We start from the raw sequence: 20,761 nt of genomic DNA, 5'->3' as shown, positions 1-20,761 counted from the left end.
CATAACTTGGTGGTCACCGTTGCATTTGATTCATTAAGAGTCACAGCCATCTGAATGAGGCAAAGTCAGAATGGTCAGTATCTTTGGCAAGAAAGGTCTCTACATGTTCTTCATGCAATGAGCACAAGGGGGTTGTGTTTCTCCTTTTGAAAAGTAAAAATGCACAACAGCAAATGTAGCAAATACAACTTGGTCACCAAAAGCCATCTCTAGACCAATCATGTTTAATAGGCTGATCTGTGGAAGTTACGGTTTGATTGATCGTGAACTATGCATACAGACGTCATCTAGCTACCACAATTGTAAACTGTTTTCGAAGTATCAACCACAGTCAGTGGCATGGTAAAATATATACCCTTGGAAAATGTATTGGCCCACAGGGCTGGCTATATGATAAAGTTGTAAGCCTGCCATGTAACTAACGAAGCAGCGGGTCACCGGGCAGACGCTATTTCATACACAGACTATTCCCAGTATGACTACTCCCAGACTTTTGTCTGCTCAAAACCATAAACATATTTTGGAGCACCAGTACACTATAATTTATTTTACCTGTATACTTAATTACTCCCAGTTTGTCCACTCTGTGAAATATACCTCATTGGGAGACTTTGATGGACCACCCATATTTGAATTATTAGAAGCCAGTGAATCAATTATCTTGATATAATTCCTTGCTTGATATTTGTAAATAACTCTTCTATTCTGATTAAAACTTTGACTATTTATGGGTTGTTTGTTTTGAAAACTGGACGTAATTCTCCCACATTAGAATTCGAGCTAAGATAATCACTCTACTCTGATCAAAGGTGTAGATAATTATCATACATTGATTCTTCTATTTATCATTTCAGTTATACAGAACAGGCAGGATAACTTGTCCTGACTAATTTTTCACTAATCCTGAGTTTATGACACAATGTGTGATGTTAATGTTTACTGGAGTATTCATCGAAGAGTGAAAAATTTCAAAGCACAATAGCTCTACATTACCATTATTGCGAAATGTAATAGCTACATCATGAGCAGATATCCAAGTTTATTTGCAGTTTGAAATCATAAGTGGAAATCATCTAGTAGTCCACGGACAAGTAAGATCCCATTATTTGATTGGCCGAAATGAAAACTGACTTGTCCCAGGCATCGGGCAATGGGATTTTTGAACCTCTGAGAGAACAGAAATTTTTAAAATGACGTCAAAGTGTTTTTACAGTTATGACGTCACAATGCTAATACCTCTGTCGCAATAGTATTAGACCTTGCTTGACTCGCGTAACGCTGGGTATCACCACACTCGTTGAAGTCTTAGGAAAGAAGTACTTTGCTCGATATATTTTGCTAATGTTGGGTGAGTAGTAAAATAAATACAAAACTAAGTCCCGTGTAGCACCATATTTATAAAACTTGTGAATGGTATTGGTATCTAACTCACATTAACATGTTAGATACCAAACCATTCACTCTTTTCATAAATATGGTGTTACACGGGACATAGCTTAGCATTCTCTATATATTAAACATTGAATAATATTGCTTTGAAGTTCTAAATGAGTGAGTGAGTTGAGTTTTACAAAGCAGCAAGCAATATTCCAGTGGTCTGTAAATAATCAAGTCTGGACCAGACAATCCAGTGATCAACAACATGAGCATTTATCTGCGCAACTGGGAACTGATGACATGTGTCAGCCAAATCAGCAAGTCTGACCACCCAATCCCATTAATCACCTCTTATAGTAAGCATGGGTTGCTAAAGGCCCATTCTACCCTAGGCCTTCATAGGCCAGACCAGTTATGTTTCTTGTTTTACAGATTTGTGTCTTCAGGAAACCTAAAGGCAGGAGGGATTTTTTTTTTTTAAATACGCCTGTCAAAGCAAGAATTTCCATGTTATTGTCAACCCTTGTGGTTTGCCTATATCAAAGAAAATAAGTTGAGGAAGTTAGGTTTTGCACTGATTCTAACAGTATTTCATTGTTATCTCATCAGGATTTTATTTTTTGAGCATTTTTTGTCTTATTCTTGATAAAAATAGACCAATGGATCCCTAAAACAAGAAATAAATTTGTCTGACCTAAGCAGACAGGTAGATAGTTTTTATTCAATAGTTGAAGCATAGTGGGCTAAAGTACAGTTGAAATTGGTCAATGACAATTATTGGTCATGTGACATGAGATAATGGTTTTACATGTGATTGAAGAACCCTAAGTAGTAGCTGTTGTCTGATTGGTTAAATCTATTTAACCGCCTCGCGTTTGATTGAATGGTCATAGGTCGCTCAAAGGTTACCAACTACGTGTCGTTGTACCTTGTTACTCAGTGCATCATATTCCTGGGGAATTACAAGATAGGATATCTGTTCATTTGTCAGAAAAACACATCATGTTACTGGGGAATTACAGAGATTAGACACCAAAAGAACCTGTATTCCTGGGGAATGCACTTGGATAGCCTATGTATATGGGATGTACCATTTATATCAGCAGGGAGGACAGGGCTCAGCTGAATTACAGAGACGAACAACCCTGTCAGAATTTGCAATACTTTAATGTACCTGCTGACGTTAAATCTACAGGCCCTGAATAAAGTCAACAGGCCCAGTTTGTTTAAGTCAAACCAATAAAAACAAAATAGACTACCCTGTTTAATTGTGTCATTATATAGAATGACATCAAATCAATGTTGAGAAAATAAATTGCCAGATAATTTACTGAATTCCACAAGGGACTGCAAATATCTCAAACTGCCGGTCCAATGCAATAACAACTGGCCCAGGGCCCCTGGGCCAGTGGTCATTTCAAATGCTGAACCCTACACTTATGTTGTCACTGTGCCCAGGGCCCCTGGGCCAGTGGTCATTTCAAATGCTGAACCCTACACTTATGTTGTCACTGTTTCAGTATGGATTCATGTAACATTGTCAAACAAAATCATATACACTAGAACTTGTTATCCATTAAGAATGTATATAGAGACGTTGGATTTTGTAAACACATGTTCTCTGAATTTGCATTCGATCCAATAAAAATCATCTCAGGGGGGAAGAGATAGTCGATGCCTCGTCTGTCTGTCAGTCCGTCCATCCATCCATAATCATTTTGTTTCCAGAGCATTTTGGTGTTAGTCTAATGGTGGGGTAGGCTTCATTTCCGGAGCAGAACTCAAAGACCATTCAATATTTTTCTGCAAAACTTGGTAGATATGTGTTGCAGATCCCCAAGTAGTGCCTTTTGCTCTTTACAGGTACTTGTGATTTATGATTTTCTCGGTTTCCATAAAAATGTTTTGGACTTCGTCTCAAAATGGAGGGATGGGCTTCATTTCCAGAGCACAACTCAAAAACTTCTAAATATCTTTCTGCAAAACTTCGCAGATATGTAGGGGAGACCCTATAGTGGTGCCTTTTGCTATTTACAGATTTTTGTAATTGATCATTTTCCCAGTTTCCATGGAAACGATCCTGACTTCATCTCAAAATGGAGGGATGGGCTTCGTGCCTTTTACTGTTTACAGATATATGGCATTTATATTTTTCATGACTTCCATGGAAACGATTCAAATATGTGGCGGCCAGGGGGATATGACAGCTCCTGATGACTCGTTTTTCATCACATTTTTCACAACTGTATTGGTTGAATTGGCAATTTTTATGATTTGTTTCGGTAAGTGCATACCAAAAGGTACAAGAATCTGCAAACTTGTGTTTTATGTTGCATGTGACCTTTAATCACTGGGCTAACCCACTGGCTCTGAACAAGGGATGAAACACTTTTGAGAGCAGAATAAATAATTTAATATATTAAATACAATGCCCAAGAATTAGTGATGAGACACTAACAAATGTCAAGAATATTGTCACTATTAAATGGCTAGCCTCTGTAAGGTAACTCTGATTAGTCCTCAGACTAGCTGACTAACATTTCAAATTGTCTGAAGGTGGTCACTTTAAGGTTGAAACATGGGATTAGTATCCTGTCTACCTGCAGTTCAATAATGAACTCTTCTGTGCAGTATAATTGTCACCTGTTTGAGCAAGGACTGTTAGATAGTTGGAGCTGGCAGACCGTGACAGACAGTAGAAAAGCTGGCCGACAACGATGTGAGTTAATAGTTGTCTTTGTAATTAACACTACTCACAGTGTGAGTGATTCCACTTCAGTTGCATTTAAAGTGATTATTGCAGTATATGTTGCATTTTTTATGACACTTTCTTTATAATAATTTGCAGATTTTGGTACATATGGTGGTTAAGTTCCATCTAGTAGTCAGCTGCTTCTGTTGATGTAGTGGTTAGAGTGTTTGCTTGTAGAGCGGAAGGTCATGGATTCGATCCCTGGCTAAGTTGTACCAAGGGACTTGAAAATATGGTACTTGTTGGTCCCTGCTTGGCACTCAGCATTAATGGGTACAATAAGGACTGGACGGCAGAGTCAGTATAATGTGTCTTAGTGGGATATTGGTTTCCACATAAACATTTCAGACTTAGTCTCAAATTAGAGGGATGGGCTTCATTTCTGGAGCAGAACTCAAAAAACGTTCAATATTTCAAAACTTGGTAGATATATCAGTCAGAACCTAAAGTGGTACCTTTTGCTATTAACACATTTTTGTGATTTATGATTTTCTCGGTTTCCATATAAACATTTCGGACTCCAAATGGAGGCATCATTTATTGGGCTTCATTTCCAGAGCACAACACAAAAACTGTTTAATATCTTTCAGCAAAACTTGGCAGATTTTTGAGGCAGACCACAAAGTGGTGCCTTTTGCTGTTTACAAAGTTGGGGCATTTTTATTTTTCCTGGTTTCCACGGAAACAATTCTGACTTCTTCTCAAAATGGAGGAATGGGCCTCGTTTCTGGATCACAACTCAAAAACTATTTAATATCTTACAGCAAAACTTGACAGATATTTGAAGCAGCCCACAGAGTGGTGCCTTTTGCTATTTACAATGTTTTGGTATTTTTATTTTTCCCAGTTTCCATTGAAACAATTCTGACTTAGTCTCAAAAAGTAGGGACAGGCTTCAAAAACCATTTCATATCTTTCAACAGATCTTGGCAGATGTTATCAGACAGATTTTGGAAGTGGTGTGTTTTACTGTTTACAGATATATGGCATTTATATTTTTCATGACTTCCATGGAAACGATTCAAACTCAATCTAAGAAAACATCAAGTAACCTTCGCATGATTTGTCCATTCAAATATGTGGGGGCTGAGGGGATATATCATCTTCTGAGGACTCTCGTTATGCTTGTGTGGCAATATGTTGTATTTCGTGTCCCCGAGAATGCCGACTCCTTATCAGCTCAATGTAACAATGGGTTTTCTCCCACAAATGGTGATATGCTTGTATGATGCAATATTGTGTGACCCTAAAAAGACTCCAAATGTAGCAAAGGCTTTTTTTCAAAGATGATATGGTCTTTTTAATACTTGAAATATTTTGTACCCCTAATAACTCTTTATCAACTTAATGTGACAATGGGGGTTCCTCCCACTTGATATGGAATAACTGAACTTCTGTATTACTATTAGTAGCTGCATATACCATATATTCAGAATAATTATGGTCACAACACAATTCTGTAAATCTAACCATCTAAAATGGAATTTGTGTGTATGTTGTCGGTAAATAAGGCATAGTGCTGGAAGTCTTTATAAATTAAATTGTATGTAGGGCGTATTTTGTTTCAAGCAAATATCACCTGGAAGTGAGGTGTCCAGGTATCTCTGGAAGTGAGGTGTCCAGGTATCTCTGGAAATGAGGTGTCCAGGTATCTCTGGAAATGAGGTGTCCAGGTATCCAGGGTTCAGATAAGTGAGGTGTCTACATTTCAATGGTCAAGATAAGGGAGTTTGTCCACATATCTACAGTCCAGTTTAGTGAAGTGTTTGCATATCTATTCCTGATGTGTGAGGTGCCCACATAAGTCAGGTATCATTGTGTAACAGATTTTTTCTAATATTCTACTTACCACTTGTATCCCAGGCTTCCAACACTTGTCCCCTGCCTGGAGGTCAAGGACCGCCAGTTTGATGGGGTTGTCGTGGTAACAGATTCCATCTCCAAACTGACAGGCAACTTGGAATGTCTCAAAGCCCCTTTGGAGAACTATGGACAGGTAGCACACTATGCATGCTGTTACTTCATTAGTTTTATAATTTCATCTGTGTAAAATTACAGTTCAGGTAGGAATTTGTGTTGATTTCTTTTGAAATCTTGATTACAAAATCCTCATATGAATGTAAGCAGATTTCAAAATTATATCTCAGTTATATTATTTCAGAATAAGAATAACAATTTTTAAACTTATCCTATCTCACGCGATGTATGGCCACCCAGCCTCCCCACTACACAGATTTAGACGTGGGCTCCAAGAAAGAATGATCTCCCTGAGGTAGTCACGTGGGTAGATAGGGGGCATGCTGCATGCTCTGCATGGGACCCATCCTGTAAGGAGAGCAGCCTGGGGAACACGGCCATATGGACAAGAGAGGCCTACAGTAAAGTTCTAATTCGTTCCACTCAGCGTAGAAGCAAGAGAGAGAACTGCAAATCGTGAGATAGGATAAGTGTATAAATATACAATTTATAGTTAAAATTTCCAAGTTCTATTTATTTGAACCAAGTACATGCCATGATATATTTAACACTTTTTACTTTACACTAAAATGGACATATGATTAATTCAAATATCTAATTGATATCATTTACTAGTATCTAATAGTTATCATTTAAAGAGGTGCTTGGATAAGGAGAGGACCAGGGGTGGTGAATATACATGTATGTCTGCTTTATGAGCATTCCTTGCCTTTTCAAACAAATTAGTAATATAAAATGGCAGTTTGTTTTTGTTCTGTTAATTGAAGCTTTTGTATTCTACTATGAATTCTCAAATGTGTTCATTCAACAATTCTCGTATCTGGACTTACTGGCGAACAAGGATAAGTAGTGCACCAACCTGACAATTGACCAATATTTGCATGTATGAGTGCTGCCCACTGGTGCTGGCCATTGTGAGATGTACATTCTGTCTCCACGTACTTAAGAACATTGCATGCCATTTTTCAGGTCTGAGAGTGTATTATCTGATTGTTTTTACCTACCGTTGACATGTTTATTTCTCTCAAAATATCTATCTGTATATCCAAATATTACCGACTTGCTACACCGACCACATGAGAATCTTATCAGCAAGGCATTTGCAGCTACGCACAGAATCAATTTCATTGTCATGCTCTGCATGTGCACTAGCCTACATCTGCTCTCCCTTTCACAAACCCAATGAGTTTGCTCATTGCCGTTCACCACCTTCTTCTTGGAAACACATTCTCTGTACTGGTCCAACTTATCCTTGTTTAACACTATTGATCAATTCTTTGTCATGTTTTCTGAACAATGGTCAGATCTGGTGTCCGTGAACTGTGTATGATGTGTGATGTGTTGTTTCTGTTTCCTGATCAGTTAACAGCTCCGCTTTCTTCTTGAGTCATCTGTTACTGCTTGTTGGTTCTGTTCACCAAATGTGAACATGGTGAACACCATTGCCCTTATGTTGAAGAACAGTGCTGTCTATTGGAGGATTTATTTGCAATGGTCACTTTCTCCCCAGGTGGACAGTGCTTTGGAGAAGGACGTGGTTCTGGTGCAGACAGATGTTGTGCCATCGGGGAGACTGGTAAGATTTTATGCTAATAAATGTTCAGTAGGATCAGTGTATGAAATAGCATCTACCTGGCGGCCCACTGCTTGCTAGTTACCTGGTGGGTTTACAAGTTTATATTATAGCCACCCCTGTGGGCCAATCCATTTTCCATGGGTAGATATTTTACCATGTCTCTGACTACGGGTGATATTTTGAAAATAGTTTACAACTGTGGTAGCTAGACGTCTCTATGCATAGTTCATGATCAATCAAACCGTAACTTCCACAGATCAGCCTACCCTTTTATTTAACACTAAACGTGTTTGGTCTAAAGAGTGCTTTGAGTGACAAAGTCACTTTTGTTAAATTTGCTTTTGCGCATGTTTACTTTTCACAAGGAGAGATACAAACCCCTGTGCTAATTGCATGAAGAACATGTACAGACCATTCTTGCCAAAGATACTGAACATTCTGCCTGTTTGTCTCATTTAGTTGGCAGTGACAGTAAATAAATCAACAGGGACCACCAAGTTATGATTTGTATGCTTTTGCATATATTTAAGTTTACCTCACGCACTATAAGTAATTCTTTCATAAGAGTATTTTAACACCTTACCTCTGTTCCTATTTTTAACACTGGGCTGGTTACATGTTCTGCAACATTTTTAAGCTATCAGCCCGGTGGGCTTCCTGATTTTCTTAGGAGTTTCATACACTGGTAGGATACATGATAATTACGATAATGTTTTGTATGGTATTTGTGAAAGAAAACATTTTTAAACTTAGGCTTCAACATAGAAAGGGGAGAATAATTCTCAGGGGCTGACCCAGAGGTGCGGTGTGGGAGTGGGCATCCCCCTTTCCCCTGAAAAAAGTGTCCCTGAGGAGCATTTTCCCCTAATTGTTGGACTTCATAATTTATGCGCCCTCCCCCCATCTCCAAAATCCTGGTTCTTAAGTACATTTGGGAGAAAGTTTCACAATGAACATCTACAGGTTTTGAGGTTAACACTGGTAATTGAGAGATTTAGTCAATCTATTGATCACAGATTCTTTATTTGCTTGTTACTCCACCATCTCTAATGAAAACAGCTTGTATAATAATCTCCATCATTGACAACTATGTAAGAATTGCAGAGCAATGATATGAAAATGTATATTAGGTTCTATTTTGTTCCAACCGGTGAAGGTCCGTGGTAGAACAGGCTTTCAGTAATCCATGCTTGCCATAAAAGGCGACTATGCTTGTCGTAAGAGGCGACTAATGGGATCGGGTGGTCAGGCTTGTTGACTTGGTTGACACTTCATCAGTTCCCTATTGCGCAGATCGATGTTCAAGTTGTTGATCACTGGATTGTCTGGTCCAGACTCGATTATTTACCGACCACCGCCATACAGCTGGAATATTGCTGAGTATGGCGTAAAACTCACTCACTCACTCACTCACTCACTCACTCACTCACTCACTCACTTACTGGTTTAAACATGCATTGTAGCTTGCAAGATGATGACTCTTGAAAAGTGATGCTTGCAGTACAGACAGTTTAACAGGTTACAAACATACATGCTCAGTGGTTATACTGCTTGAAACAGTGACTCCATGCACTGACGTTAGTGAGACCTCTAACATGTTGTTTCCTGCAGATCTTCTCCCCAACCGGCCCTCTGAACCGTGATCAGGACGATGTGAGGAGCTTTGCTGATGCTACCGTCAAAGGCATCAAAAGGTGAGACAAGGGGGATTTGATTTTCATTGTTTGTTCTAACTTTGTCCCACTGGTCAATGTTTTCCACGACAGCTTCTTGTCTGGATGCATGTTATTTGATCCGCCAGTCAGTCGTAATCCTGGGCATCATGGGAAAATGCCTAATAAAGAAAGGTAATTTCAAAGTGAGTTGTTTTGTGAAGACTTAGTGCTATGTTGTTGTGTGAGTGAATATTGTTTTAGGGTGGCATAATGTTTGATGGAATGTTGTTTTGTGGCAGTGTAATATCTGAGTGAATGTAGTTTTATGGAGGTGTAGCAGCCACAAAATTTCCGGGTCCCGTGCTGGGTTTCACACCACAGACTTTTTCATCAGAAGTTGGATGCCTTGTCCACATGACCAAAGGGGTTAACCCTGTCAGCAAGAGATATCTCAAGAACTGTTCACTGGATTGTCATCATATTCAACACTCAGGGCTCAGTCGATTTTGGTGACCTTCAGTTGATTTTCAAGGTCACAGTGACTTTTTATAGGAGTTTCACACACTTGTCGAGGTCTTAAGTGACTCTTCAAAATATTTTTGTGTTTGAATAACTACTGCGCAAGATATCAAGAGAGTTTGAGAGTAATGTTTTTGTTGACATTTTACTTCATCTTAAGCTGCGACCTTCACTTTCATTTCTCTTTAAGTTTCATTTGATAATATGCGGTGGAAGATTATGTCACCTTAATAACAATGCTTGTTGTAAATGGCAATGAAAAATTGTTACGTGCACAACTAAAAGTGACACAAGAAACATTTCACTTTCCTTTTTTAGCCTTGAGTGTCTTGTTTTCACAGAGCACTGCAAGCAGGATGCAAGGCTCCCCTCCTTGTCAGACCCATGGACGACAGCTTCCCCAGTGCAGACCTTGTTGCAACACTAGGGGCTCTGCAAGCTCTGTATGTGGTGAGTGTTCAGTCTAAGTAAACTTAGTCTCAGTGTATTTCATTACACTCCATCACTGAGTCTAGTAAAACCTAGTAGAAGGTCGCGTAAGGTAACCATTGAGCGACCAATGACGATCCAATCAAACGCGAGACGGTTAAATAGATTTAACCAATCAGACAACGGCTACTATTTAGGGATCGGAGGGACTTTCAAATATTCAGGTCACTGACACAGATCTCTCCACAAACAAAAATCTGCATATAACACAGTTATTTGACCTGCAGTATATACGCTTTGGGGTTTCTGTTGACATGGTTACCATTAGCAAATATTTTCACAAGATGACATCTTTGAATATTGCCCAAACACTATTTTCAGCGACTGTTTACTCACCGTTGTCATGGTTTACATACGCCATGAGCATCACCCGGAAGCGAGCATACTCTAAATAGCATTCGGAATCGTTCGGGAGCTCACTCACTCACTCTTTGGCCCTCTTCATATGTTATTCACTTCTGTGAATAACAGGACTGAGCATGTTCTATGCCTAGATCAGAATGAGTGAGTGAGTATGGTATTATGCCAAACATTCCAGTAATATCACACCAGAAATGGCTTGCCTAGAGAACATAAAAGATAATATTTTTTGCAACCCTGCCTGGTGTTTGTCATGAATGTTATTCCTGTTTTTTCCCAGCTGTTGAATATGAATGGTTGAACAGTCCACAGCTGTGACTACATGTTTTTGTTTCCCTAGCAACTGACTGTCAACAGCTGTTTCGTGTGGTCCATTAGCTTTAACAGGATGGCTTTGAAGACACAATGCATTAAACACTAGATTTCCATCCAGATTCATGACAAGCACCATGCATAAGTTATTTCATGTGTCATTGACCAAATATGATTCACATGCAGCATGAATGTTTGGTAGGATGTGTGGTGATAACAGATAAGCAGAATGGAATACATGTAGATATTGTCTTCATCTACAGGTCATTCATTCATTCATTCATTCATTCATTCATTCATTCATTCATTCATTCAAATAACCTATTCTGATCTATGTGGACTGTCCATGAAAACAACTCACACATTAATGTATTCAGTCAACCATATTGGTTACTGTAAAAAGATGACTTTGGCTGAAAGTATGTATAATTCTTGACCCGTGAAGGAATATTAGCCTTGAGTAACCCATGCTTGTCATAAGAGATGACTAAAGGGATCTGGTGGTCAGGCTTACTAACTTGGTTAACACATGTCATCAGTTCCCACCTGTGCAGATTGATGCTCATGCTGTTGATCACTGGTCCAGATTTGATTATTTACAGACAGCCTCTATATAGTTGGAGTATTGTTGAGTGCGGTGTTAAACATAACCCACTCACTCACTCTTTTTTGTTTTTTTAGGTTAATTAAATGTCTTCTAACATATTAATGAAGTATTATGAGTTAGACTTCAAATGTAGTTCCAGTTTCTGTTGTTTGGTTTGACAGTGCTGAATTACAGCATAAAACTCGCTCACTAATCACTCACTCACTCACTCACTCACTCACTCACTCACGCACTCACTCATCCTAGTATAATACTCAAGTTTTCGATTTTCTTATAAAACACAGTTTAAACTACATTTATTCGGCAATAGAAAAGTTTTATTGTAAGTTGTTTTGTGCCTGAAGGAAATAGAAGGGCATTTAAAAGTGATACACATAAAGACAAAATTTTTTTTGAATGACAACTTATTTATTTTGAAGGGTCATGACGTTTCAAGATATGTTCTTACACCTTCATATATAGTTGTCTGTTCATTTTTTCATTCACCTGATGAAGAAGTAAGAACATAAATTGTAACGTCGTGACCCTTCACAATAAAAAAATTGTCATCCATGAAGTGAAGCAAAGTTTAAACATTATCTTTACTGAGATATATTTATTCACTGATTGCAACCCACAGCCTCTTGAAGTTCGGGAGGGGGTGCCAGCCAAAGCCATCAAGGCGGAGAAGCTTGGGATATGGTGTAATGATGAAGCTCGTGTTAACAAGGGGATCGTCATCAACAATGCCCTGGAGTATGGGAGGTAAATCTGTCTGTCCTGTTTTCACTGTATAGATCACATCAATTGTTTTTTAAAATATTTTAAATTGATTGTGTGTCGTAAGAGGCGACGGGTGCTCAGGCTCACTGACTTGGTTGACACTGCCGAACTGCGCAGATAATGTATTTGACATGCTCACCTGGTTGAATGTCACAAACAGCAGCCTTTCCATCCATTGTTTATCATCCTGTATAACATTTTCATCACTGTCATAAGAGGCAGCTAACAGGAACAGGTGGTCAGACTCACAGAATTTGTTGACACATGTCACCATATCCCATTTGAGTAGATCAATGCTTATGCTGTTGGTCACTGGATTGTATGGTCCAGACTTGATTCTTTCCAGACTGCCATCATATAGGTGGAATATTGCTGACTGTCACATTAAACAACAAACAACAACTACAGCACTTCCAAGAAACATTTGAAGGAATGAATTTGAAACTACATAAACGAGGCTGTCTAATTTGTTGAGTTGTGTCAAATCCTCCAATCTTGGTTAAGTCTTTGTTTACATTTCAAACTGTTGATTACACATCCAGGTGAGCTAAAGTGCAGTGGCAGTTGTTCTGTCTTACCTGTAATTTCCTGTGATTGTGAGAGTGAGCATAAATATTTTACCCCTCCCTAGACTGCTTACACGTGACATCGGAGGATCCGACCCTGAGAGAATGGCAGCTCCTCGAGTGCTGGAATATGTTCAGGAAGCATTTAGAGACACAGATATCAAGGTGAGACTGACCTATGAAGGTTCGGGGAAGAATAGGCCTTCAGCAACCCATGCTTGCCATAAAAGGCAACTATGCTTGTCGTAAGAGGCAACTAACGGGATCAGGTGGTCAGGCACGCTGACTTGGTTGACACAAGTCATTGGTTCCCAGTTGCGCAGATCGATGCTAACGTTGTTGATTACTGGATTGTCTGGTCCAGACTCGATTATTTACCGACCACCGCCATATAGCTGTAATATTGCTGAGTGCAGCGTAAAACTAAACTCACTCACTCACTCACTTGTGATGTTTGATTCTGATACTTTAACCAGCGATGTTTGGTTCAGTTAATGTTACTAGTGATGCTTCAACGTGTTGGTTTTACTGGTGATGTTTGGCTCAGTTGATGTTCTAATTGTTGTTTGATGTTAGTAATGATGCTTCACTAAGTTGTTATTGATGATGCTCGATCCACTTGATGTTAAAGAGTGATCTTTCATACAGATGACGTTACTGCTGATGTTTAATCCACTTGATGTTATACGTGATCAGATCGATGCTCGTGTTGTTGATCACTGGATTGTCTGGTCCAGACTCAATTATGTACAGACTGCCGCCATATAGTGGGAATATTGCTGAGTGCAGCATTAAACTAATTTCACTCTCACTCACTTGAATACTGGAATATATCATAGAAGAATTCAGAAATCTGAAATTCTTGAAATGATGATTTATTCTTTGAAACAGACTATATTATCAAAGTTATGAAGATTTCTTTTACTCTAATCAACAAAGTGTTGAATAGAATAATCATAGAGAATGATTTTTTTATGTCATAGAAAAACACAACTGTGCTTTTTTACACATAACCCAATGAAAAAGAAAGATGAATGAGACTTTCCGAGCTATGAAATCATGATTAACATTGGCAGGTGTCTGTAGTGTCGGACAAGTCGGTCATCGAAAAGGAATACCCACTCATGGCTGCTGTCAACCGATCAGCAAGCTGTAAGTTTATGTTTTTCTTAACTGAAGGGGTATTTGCACGACCATGACTAAAATATTTTCTGACAAAATATATACGGAAGTGTCAGTATGGTGTCCTCTTAATCACCTGTGTGGCTGATTTTGAAAAAATTGAACAAAATAAAATAATGGGTCATTGTTCTGTGAAAGTGACCACTGTGATATTGATGACTTTATCAACAAGGGTAGTATTGAGGACTTTAATGTTTGCTGCAATATTGATAACTGTACAAACCATATTGATATTGATGACTTGACAAACCATGGTAATATTGATGACTTGACAAACCATGGTAAAATTGATAATTTGACAAACCAGGGTAATATTGATGATTTGACAGACGATGCTAAATATTGATGACTTTATGAACCATGTTAATATTGATGACTTTATTGGTTGCCCCAGTTCTTTTGATTTTACAAACCATGTTAATATTGATGACTTTATTGGTTGCCTCAGTTCTCTTGATTTTACAAACCATGTTAATATTGATGACTTTATTGGTTGCCTCAGTTCTCTTGATTTTACAAACCATTTTAATATTGATGACTTTATTGGTTGCCCCAGTTCTTTTGATTTTACAAACCATGTTCATATTGATGACTTTATTGGTTGCCTCAGTTCTCTTGATTTTACAAACCATGTTAATATTGATGACTTTATTGGTTGCCTCAGTTCTCTTGATTTTACAAACCATGTTAATATTGATGACTTTATTGGTTGCCTCGGTTCTTTTGATTTTACAAACCATGTTAATATTGATGACTTTACAAGCCATGTTGATACTGACAACTTTAGTTTTTTGCTTCAATGCTGATAACTTTGCAAACCGTGTTAATTTTGGTGACTTTACAAACCGTGTTAATATTGATGACTTTACAGATTGATGCAATATTGATGTCTTTAGTGGTTGCTGCAGTGTTTATGACAAATCATGTTTACTTTACGCACCATGTGAATATTGATTGCTGGAATACAGATGACAGGTGATATATCTCTAATGTTTGTCTACAGTTGTGGAGCGGCATCAGGCTCGACTCATCTTCTTGGAATATGATGGAGAGGGTGACACAGACAAGACCATCTTCCTTGTTGGCAAGGTACATTATACGCTGTTCACTGGTTATGTGGGGGAGATTGTAAGTTGTTCACTGGTCGCGAGGGGACCATGGGCTCATATACCCTCAAGGGTTTTTTTATGGGCAAGGGGAACATAAACAAACCTCGAGGGACCAGTGAACCACATATTTATCTTACCAAACACCTGAATTTTAATTTTGAACTGTTTGAAGCACTTCTGTTGAACACGAGGCGAATCGCCATTTTGCAGACGTCACAAGGTAAACAGATTTAGAGTTATCTCCCTTCCATTGATTTTCAATTGCAAAACATCGGTTATTTCCATGCTTGATGCGTGATTCAATGTTATTCAAGATAAAAAAGTACTACCGTGAAGCACCAGGAGAGATCGGAATTCCCAGCGGTGTACATTGAAAAAAATACATCGCCTATTGAAAATAATAGAATAGCGCTTAACGAATCAGAAAGCAACGTTCATGTGTGAGGTAAGATAATGATTGATGTACCTTGATGTTGGTTTATGTTCCCTGAGCCCAGAGGGCAAGGGGAACATAAACATAGGGGGTACATCAACCCTTGGGCTCCATATTTATCTTACCAAACACCTCTATGTTAATTTTGAACTATTTGAAGCATGGGTATTAGATCATAATAAGGTGTACCAGAGTTAGGCAAAAGCCCAAATACTACTAACATGCAGAGCCAAATAAATTCCCACTGTTCGCCATAGAAAATGTTACTCGCTTGTAAGTGGGGTACATTGAACTATCCAATCAGAAAACGACATTTATGCGTGAGGTAAGATAAACATTGATGGATTGCTTCAAGTCACACTGTGATTTTAGAAATATTACCTATCAAATAGGTTCCATGAGGTGGCCAGTAACACAATTTATGGATCTGTTTCACCTGTTTCAGACTTGATTGTCTACAGGCAGATGATATCACAGAAATATTTATCATTGTTGTTTAATTGCTTGCTATGAACACACACACTCACTGTGAAACTGTTTTGACAGGGCATCACTTACGACACCGGCGGCGCTGACATAAAGGCTGGGGGTGTTATGGCTGGTATGCACAGAGACAAGTGTGGGGCTGCAGCTGTCGGGGGATTCTTCAAGGTGAGATACTGGAGCTGAAGGGTTTGTTGTTGGCACAGGTACTAGAATTAGAAATGTACCTTTGTCAAATTAATAATAAAGTAACATACCCTGCGACAAGTCCATTCCGTACTGCAGTGTTTTCTTGATCAGAACTGTCTGACTGTTTAAGATTTATTCAATTGTGTTGTGTAAGAAATAGAGGATACTAGGCAGCCTTCCATGAAATACCATTTTTATTAAACTTGTGAAAGATTTAGTATCAAACTCGCTTTCACTCACTTAATGCCAAATCATTAACTATTTTCACTGAAGCGAGTTTTGCATTCTGTTTATTACTCTCCAACATAAATTGCTAGAAACTGTGGCAAAATTGCCCTCAGTGTGAGAGCCCTCAGCTCTTTCAGAGGTGTTAGCATTGTGACATCACAACTGTAAACCAGTAATCGCAGTATTTCACTACCGTAATATTGACCCAAAAAAATATTACACAGCAGTATCTTCCATTGGTGAATAATAAACAAGCATACACAATGACAAATATATTTTCGCAATGCACAGCGTCATTTGAAATCAGACAATAGGGGTCTGGGATTTCAATATGAACTGGCCACGGTTTCGGCTTGAGGTGATAGGATGTTGTTGTCTTACCCCCTGAAAATATGTTTGACAAAAGTGTAACCCATAGATAAGCAAACCCCCTTTGACAGACTGCTATTTTATGGTCCTCAAAATATGGTTTATGTACAGTAACATATGTTTGTTCCTCAATTAGGGTACTTAGTGTTTCTGTATTTGGACTCTGTTCGTATGTCTGTAGTTCCCTGTAGTTCAGTGACACTGTTGTGTATGTAAAACTGTTGTGTTGGCATGCTATTGTTGTTGCAGTTGATTCTATCCAGCTTTAATGGGAAATTCTGACGGTGAATCTTATACAAGTAAACCTGACATAATGCATAAGTATTCAGGAATTTTGTTTGAACCATAAGATGGTTTAAGATTACACAATGCCTTGAGAAAGTGGTCAAAGGTAAGATATGTTATATTTGGGATTACGTTCTCTGGGATTTGAACCCACACCTCAGCCAGACACCTAATCGCCAGCACACAAAGTCAGCTGTCTTACCCATTTAGCCACCATGACTTTCATAAAACGTGGAAGACGGACAACTGGAAGTCTAGACTTTACTAAGGACTTTACATGTGTTACATTTGACCACTTTCTAATTGGCATTGTGTGATCATAGCTTTCAGCCGTGGGAGCTGTGCCAATTTATACTTATCAGAGGGTTACAAAATTTCAGCAGCCAAGATAATACGAAGAAAGTGTAATTCCAAATATAACATGAAGATGGTTCAGATCAGGAATATCACACAAATCTCCTTGTTGATTCTATGTCTGGAGTAAACAGATTCTCAGTTCTTATTGGAGTGTGGTAATTAACTGGAAGCAGGAAGTCCAGTTTCTACAGAATTAGGCTAGAATTTCAGATTAATGTCGATGCTGGACTGATTAGTTTATATATATTTCAGTCACATTGTGCAGTGAAATCAACCTTATGTTGGTAAACAACTTTGTGTTTTTCAAAATCATTCACGTCCTCAATCAGTGCTTTTAATAGATTTGCGTAATTTTGCTACATTACAAGAACATCATCTTTTCATTATGCTAAATGCTTGTTTGATGGAGAGAATGTTAAAAGCATAACAACCTTTGAAACATTAGTAATTTTGTTTTATTGCTCTCTAGATTCTGTCTATCCTGAAGCCAAAGGGTCTGAAAGCTCGGGGTGCGATGGTGATGGTCAGGAACAGCGTGGGATCTGGTCAGTGGAGTCATACTTGTACAGAACTCATAAACGCACTGTGTAGGAAAAATACCACTATTATATCTTAACTATTCATGGAATATATAAGAGGGCATTTCCACCCTGACCATGCCTGAAAGAACCCTAGTTTCTCCACCAAATCCCCACCCACCTATCTTGACCCTTCTTTCCCTTGGCACCCAAATTTTCACCCAGTCCCCACCCAAACCCTCCTTAACCAAAGTATTTCCAGTTAAAACCTTGACCGTCCATATCCACTGCACTGAGCCCCTACCCTGACCACATATCCTGAGGAAGGGTATAGTCCCAACCCGATCTGATATCCTGAGGGTCCAATTTGACTCCACCAGAAACCAACCCTGATCGTCTGTTCCTAAGGGAGTCCATATTGACTTTACCCAAACCTCACCCTGTCCTCCTTTCTTGAGGGGACCCATTTCAACTCCAACCAGGGCCAACCTTTACCCCCACCCTGACCTCCTGTTGGGGGGGAACCATAGGCACACCAAACAGTGGCCACCCTTACATTTCTTTCTGAGGAAATCCCTACTGTATCCTGACAATACCTGGCCTTCCTTACACAAGGGCCTCCACCCTTCAGTCCTCACCCTCCAGTCCTACTGACTTTTTTCCCAAGTAAACCCAAAGGACCCTACCAATCCATCACTATTTCTGTACCCTAACTGTACACCTAGCTACTCAAACCTGTCTCTACCCAGGGTATCTACCCGCAAGTTTCCACCCTACCCAACCCATTCTGATTGGGGGTGTTGGGGTATACATGTGGTGAAAGCACTGGATCATCATGCTGAAAACCCAGGTTTGATTCCCCACATGGGTACAGTGTGTGAAGCCCATTCCTGATGTCCCTCACCATGAGTTTGCTGGAATATTGCTGAAAGTGGCGTAAAACCCAACATACTCACTAACCTGACTGGACCCCAAGAGCAATAGTGTCTATATTGGAAAATGATCACAACTCTTGACTAAACAAATCCTTGTATCCCCCAGAGTGCTATGTGTCTGATGAGATCATCACTTCCCGCGCTGGGGTGAGGGTGAGAGTTGGCAACACAGACGCAGAGGGCAGAATGGTCATGGCTGACGTCCTGTGTAAATTCAAGGAAGATGTAAGTGACTGATATAAAATGTCAAACATCACAGGTAGAAAACTATTCCTACCATCTCATGATCCCAGGATTGGCTTTGTGTTTTGTCAGCTTAATTTGTTCTTTTCAGGCTGTCAAGGCAGTAAACCCACAAATCTTCACCATCGCTACCTTGACTGGCCATGCTATTAGGGCTATGGGACCAGAATATTCTGTGAGTAGAACCAGTTATTTGTTTCTGAGATGTTTCCCTGAATGGAAGCTTGGTCTTAAAGATGCTTTAGGAAACATTTCATTAATTTTCAACACACCTTAATATGCTGCAAATTACTTCATCTCTTAAATATGGCAAAAACCTCCGAATCCAGGTGTGTCCAGATAATGTTTTCAGGGTGTATCAGCTCCATTCACTCTGCATAACATGGATTTCTGCATAGCATGCTTTCCTCACACATCAAGTCAGCATGATGTGATAGTTCTTTTATCTATAAAACACCCACCATGCTTCCTGATGATATTAGGGGAGGTGGGGTGGCCTAGTGGTTAAAGTCTTCACTTGTCCAACCGAAGACCAGGTTTGATTCCCCACATGGGAACAGTATAAGTTGTTCATTGGTCGCGAGGGGGCCATGGGCTCATGTGCCCTTGAGGTGTGTTTATGTAAACAAACCTCAAGGGTACATGAGCCCATGGATCCCAATGGACGAGTGAACAATGTATTTATCTTACGGAACACCTGAATTTTAATTTTGAACTGTTTGAAGCACTTCTGTTGAACGCAAGGCAAATCGCCATTCAGCAGACGACACAAGGTAAACAGATTTAGAGTGATCTCCCTTCCATTCGATTTTCAATCACAAAAGATGGGTAATTTTCGTGCTTGATGCGTGATTCAATGTTTTTTGAGACAAAGAAGTACTACCATGAAGCACCAGAAAAGTTCGGAATTCCCAGCAGTGTACATTGAAAATAGTACATCGCCTGTTAGCGGGGTACATTGAAAATAATACATCACCTGTAAGTGGGGTACATTGAAAATAATACATCACCTGTAAGCGGGGTACATTGAAAATAATACATCGCCTGTAAGCGGGGTACATTGAAAATAATGCATCACCTGTAAGCGGGGTACATTGAAAATAATGCATCACCTGTAAACAGGGTACATTGAAAATAATACATCACTTGTAAGCGGGGTACATTGAAAATAATACATTACCTGTTAGCGGGGTACATTGAAAATAATACATCACCTGTAAGCGGGGTACATTGAAAATAATAGAATAACACTTAACCAGTTGGAAAGCAACATTCATGTGTGAGGTAAGATAAAATGTTTAGTCCATTTCTGGTGTCCCCACCATGCTATTGCTGGAATATTGGTAAAGGTGGCGTAAAACCAAACATATTGTGGAGGGGCCTGGTAATTCAAGCATTTACTCGTCATGCTGAAAACCCTGATTTTCTTTGGTACAGTGTGTGAAGTCTTGCTATGACATTATGGGGAACACCTCACT

General features: G+C 39.2%; 1 protein-coding gene across 2 annotated transcripts in view; it reads left to right on the top strand.

The window, feature by feature from the left end:
• LOC137266410 (putative aminopeptidase W07G4.4) overlaps positions 1 to 20,761 on the top strand; it is a 33,572-nt gene that overhangs the window by 1,686 nt on the left and 11,125 nt on the right. The window contains exons 1-13 of one of the 2 annotated variants that reach the window (XM_067801905.1): positions 4,005 to 4,096; positions 5,993 to 6,125; positions 7,617 to 7,682; positions 9,294 to 9,376; positions 10,198 to 10,306; positions 12,244 to 12,368; positions 13,018 to 13,117; positions 14,029 to 14,104; positions 15,138 to 15,223; positions 16,223 to 16,327; positions 18,057 to 18,132; positions 19,147 to 19,265; positions 19,375 to 19,458. In XM_067801905.1, the coding sequence (XP_067658006.1) occupies positions 4,095 to 4,096; positions 5,993 to 6,125; positions 7,617 to 7,682; positions 9,294 to 9,376; positions 10,198 to 10,306; positions 12,244 to 12,368; positions 13,018 to 13,117; positions 14,029 to 14,104; positions 15,138 to 15,223; positions 16,223 to 16,327; positions 18,057 to 18,132; positions 19,147 to 19,265; positions 19,375 to 19,458 (1,164 nt within the window). In that variant the 5' untranslated portion in view covers positions 4,005 to 4,094. Of the gene's footprint in view, positions 1 to 4,004; positions 4,097 to 5,992; positions 6,126 to 7,616; positions 7,683 to 9,293; positions 9,377 to 10,197; positions 10,307 to 12,243; positions 12,369 to 13,017; positions 13,118 to 14,028; positions 14,105 to 15,137; positions 15,224 to 16,222; positions 16,328 to 18,056; positions 18,133 to 19,146; positions 19,266 to 19,374; positions 19,459 to 20,761 lie in introns of those variants that run through there. The other variant, XM_067801904.1, reaches the window with a different exon arrangement.

This window comes from Haliotis asinina, chromosome 15 (genome assembly GCF_037392515.1).
Source record: "Haliotis asinina isolate JCU_RB_2024 chromosome 15, JCU_Hal_asi_v2, whole genome shotgun sequence".
NCBI classification, from domain to species: domain Eukaryota; kingdom Metazoa; phylum Mollusca; class Gastropoda; order Lepetellida; family Haliotidae; genus Haliotis; species Haliotis asinina.
The sequence above is the reverse complement of the archived record's forward strand: the minus strand, read 5'-3'. Positions and strand labels throughout refer to the sequence as shown.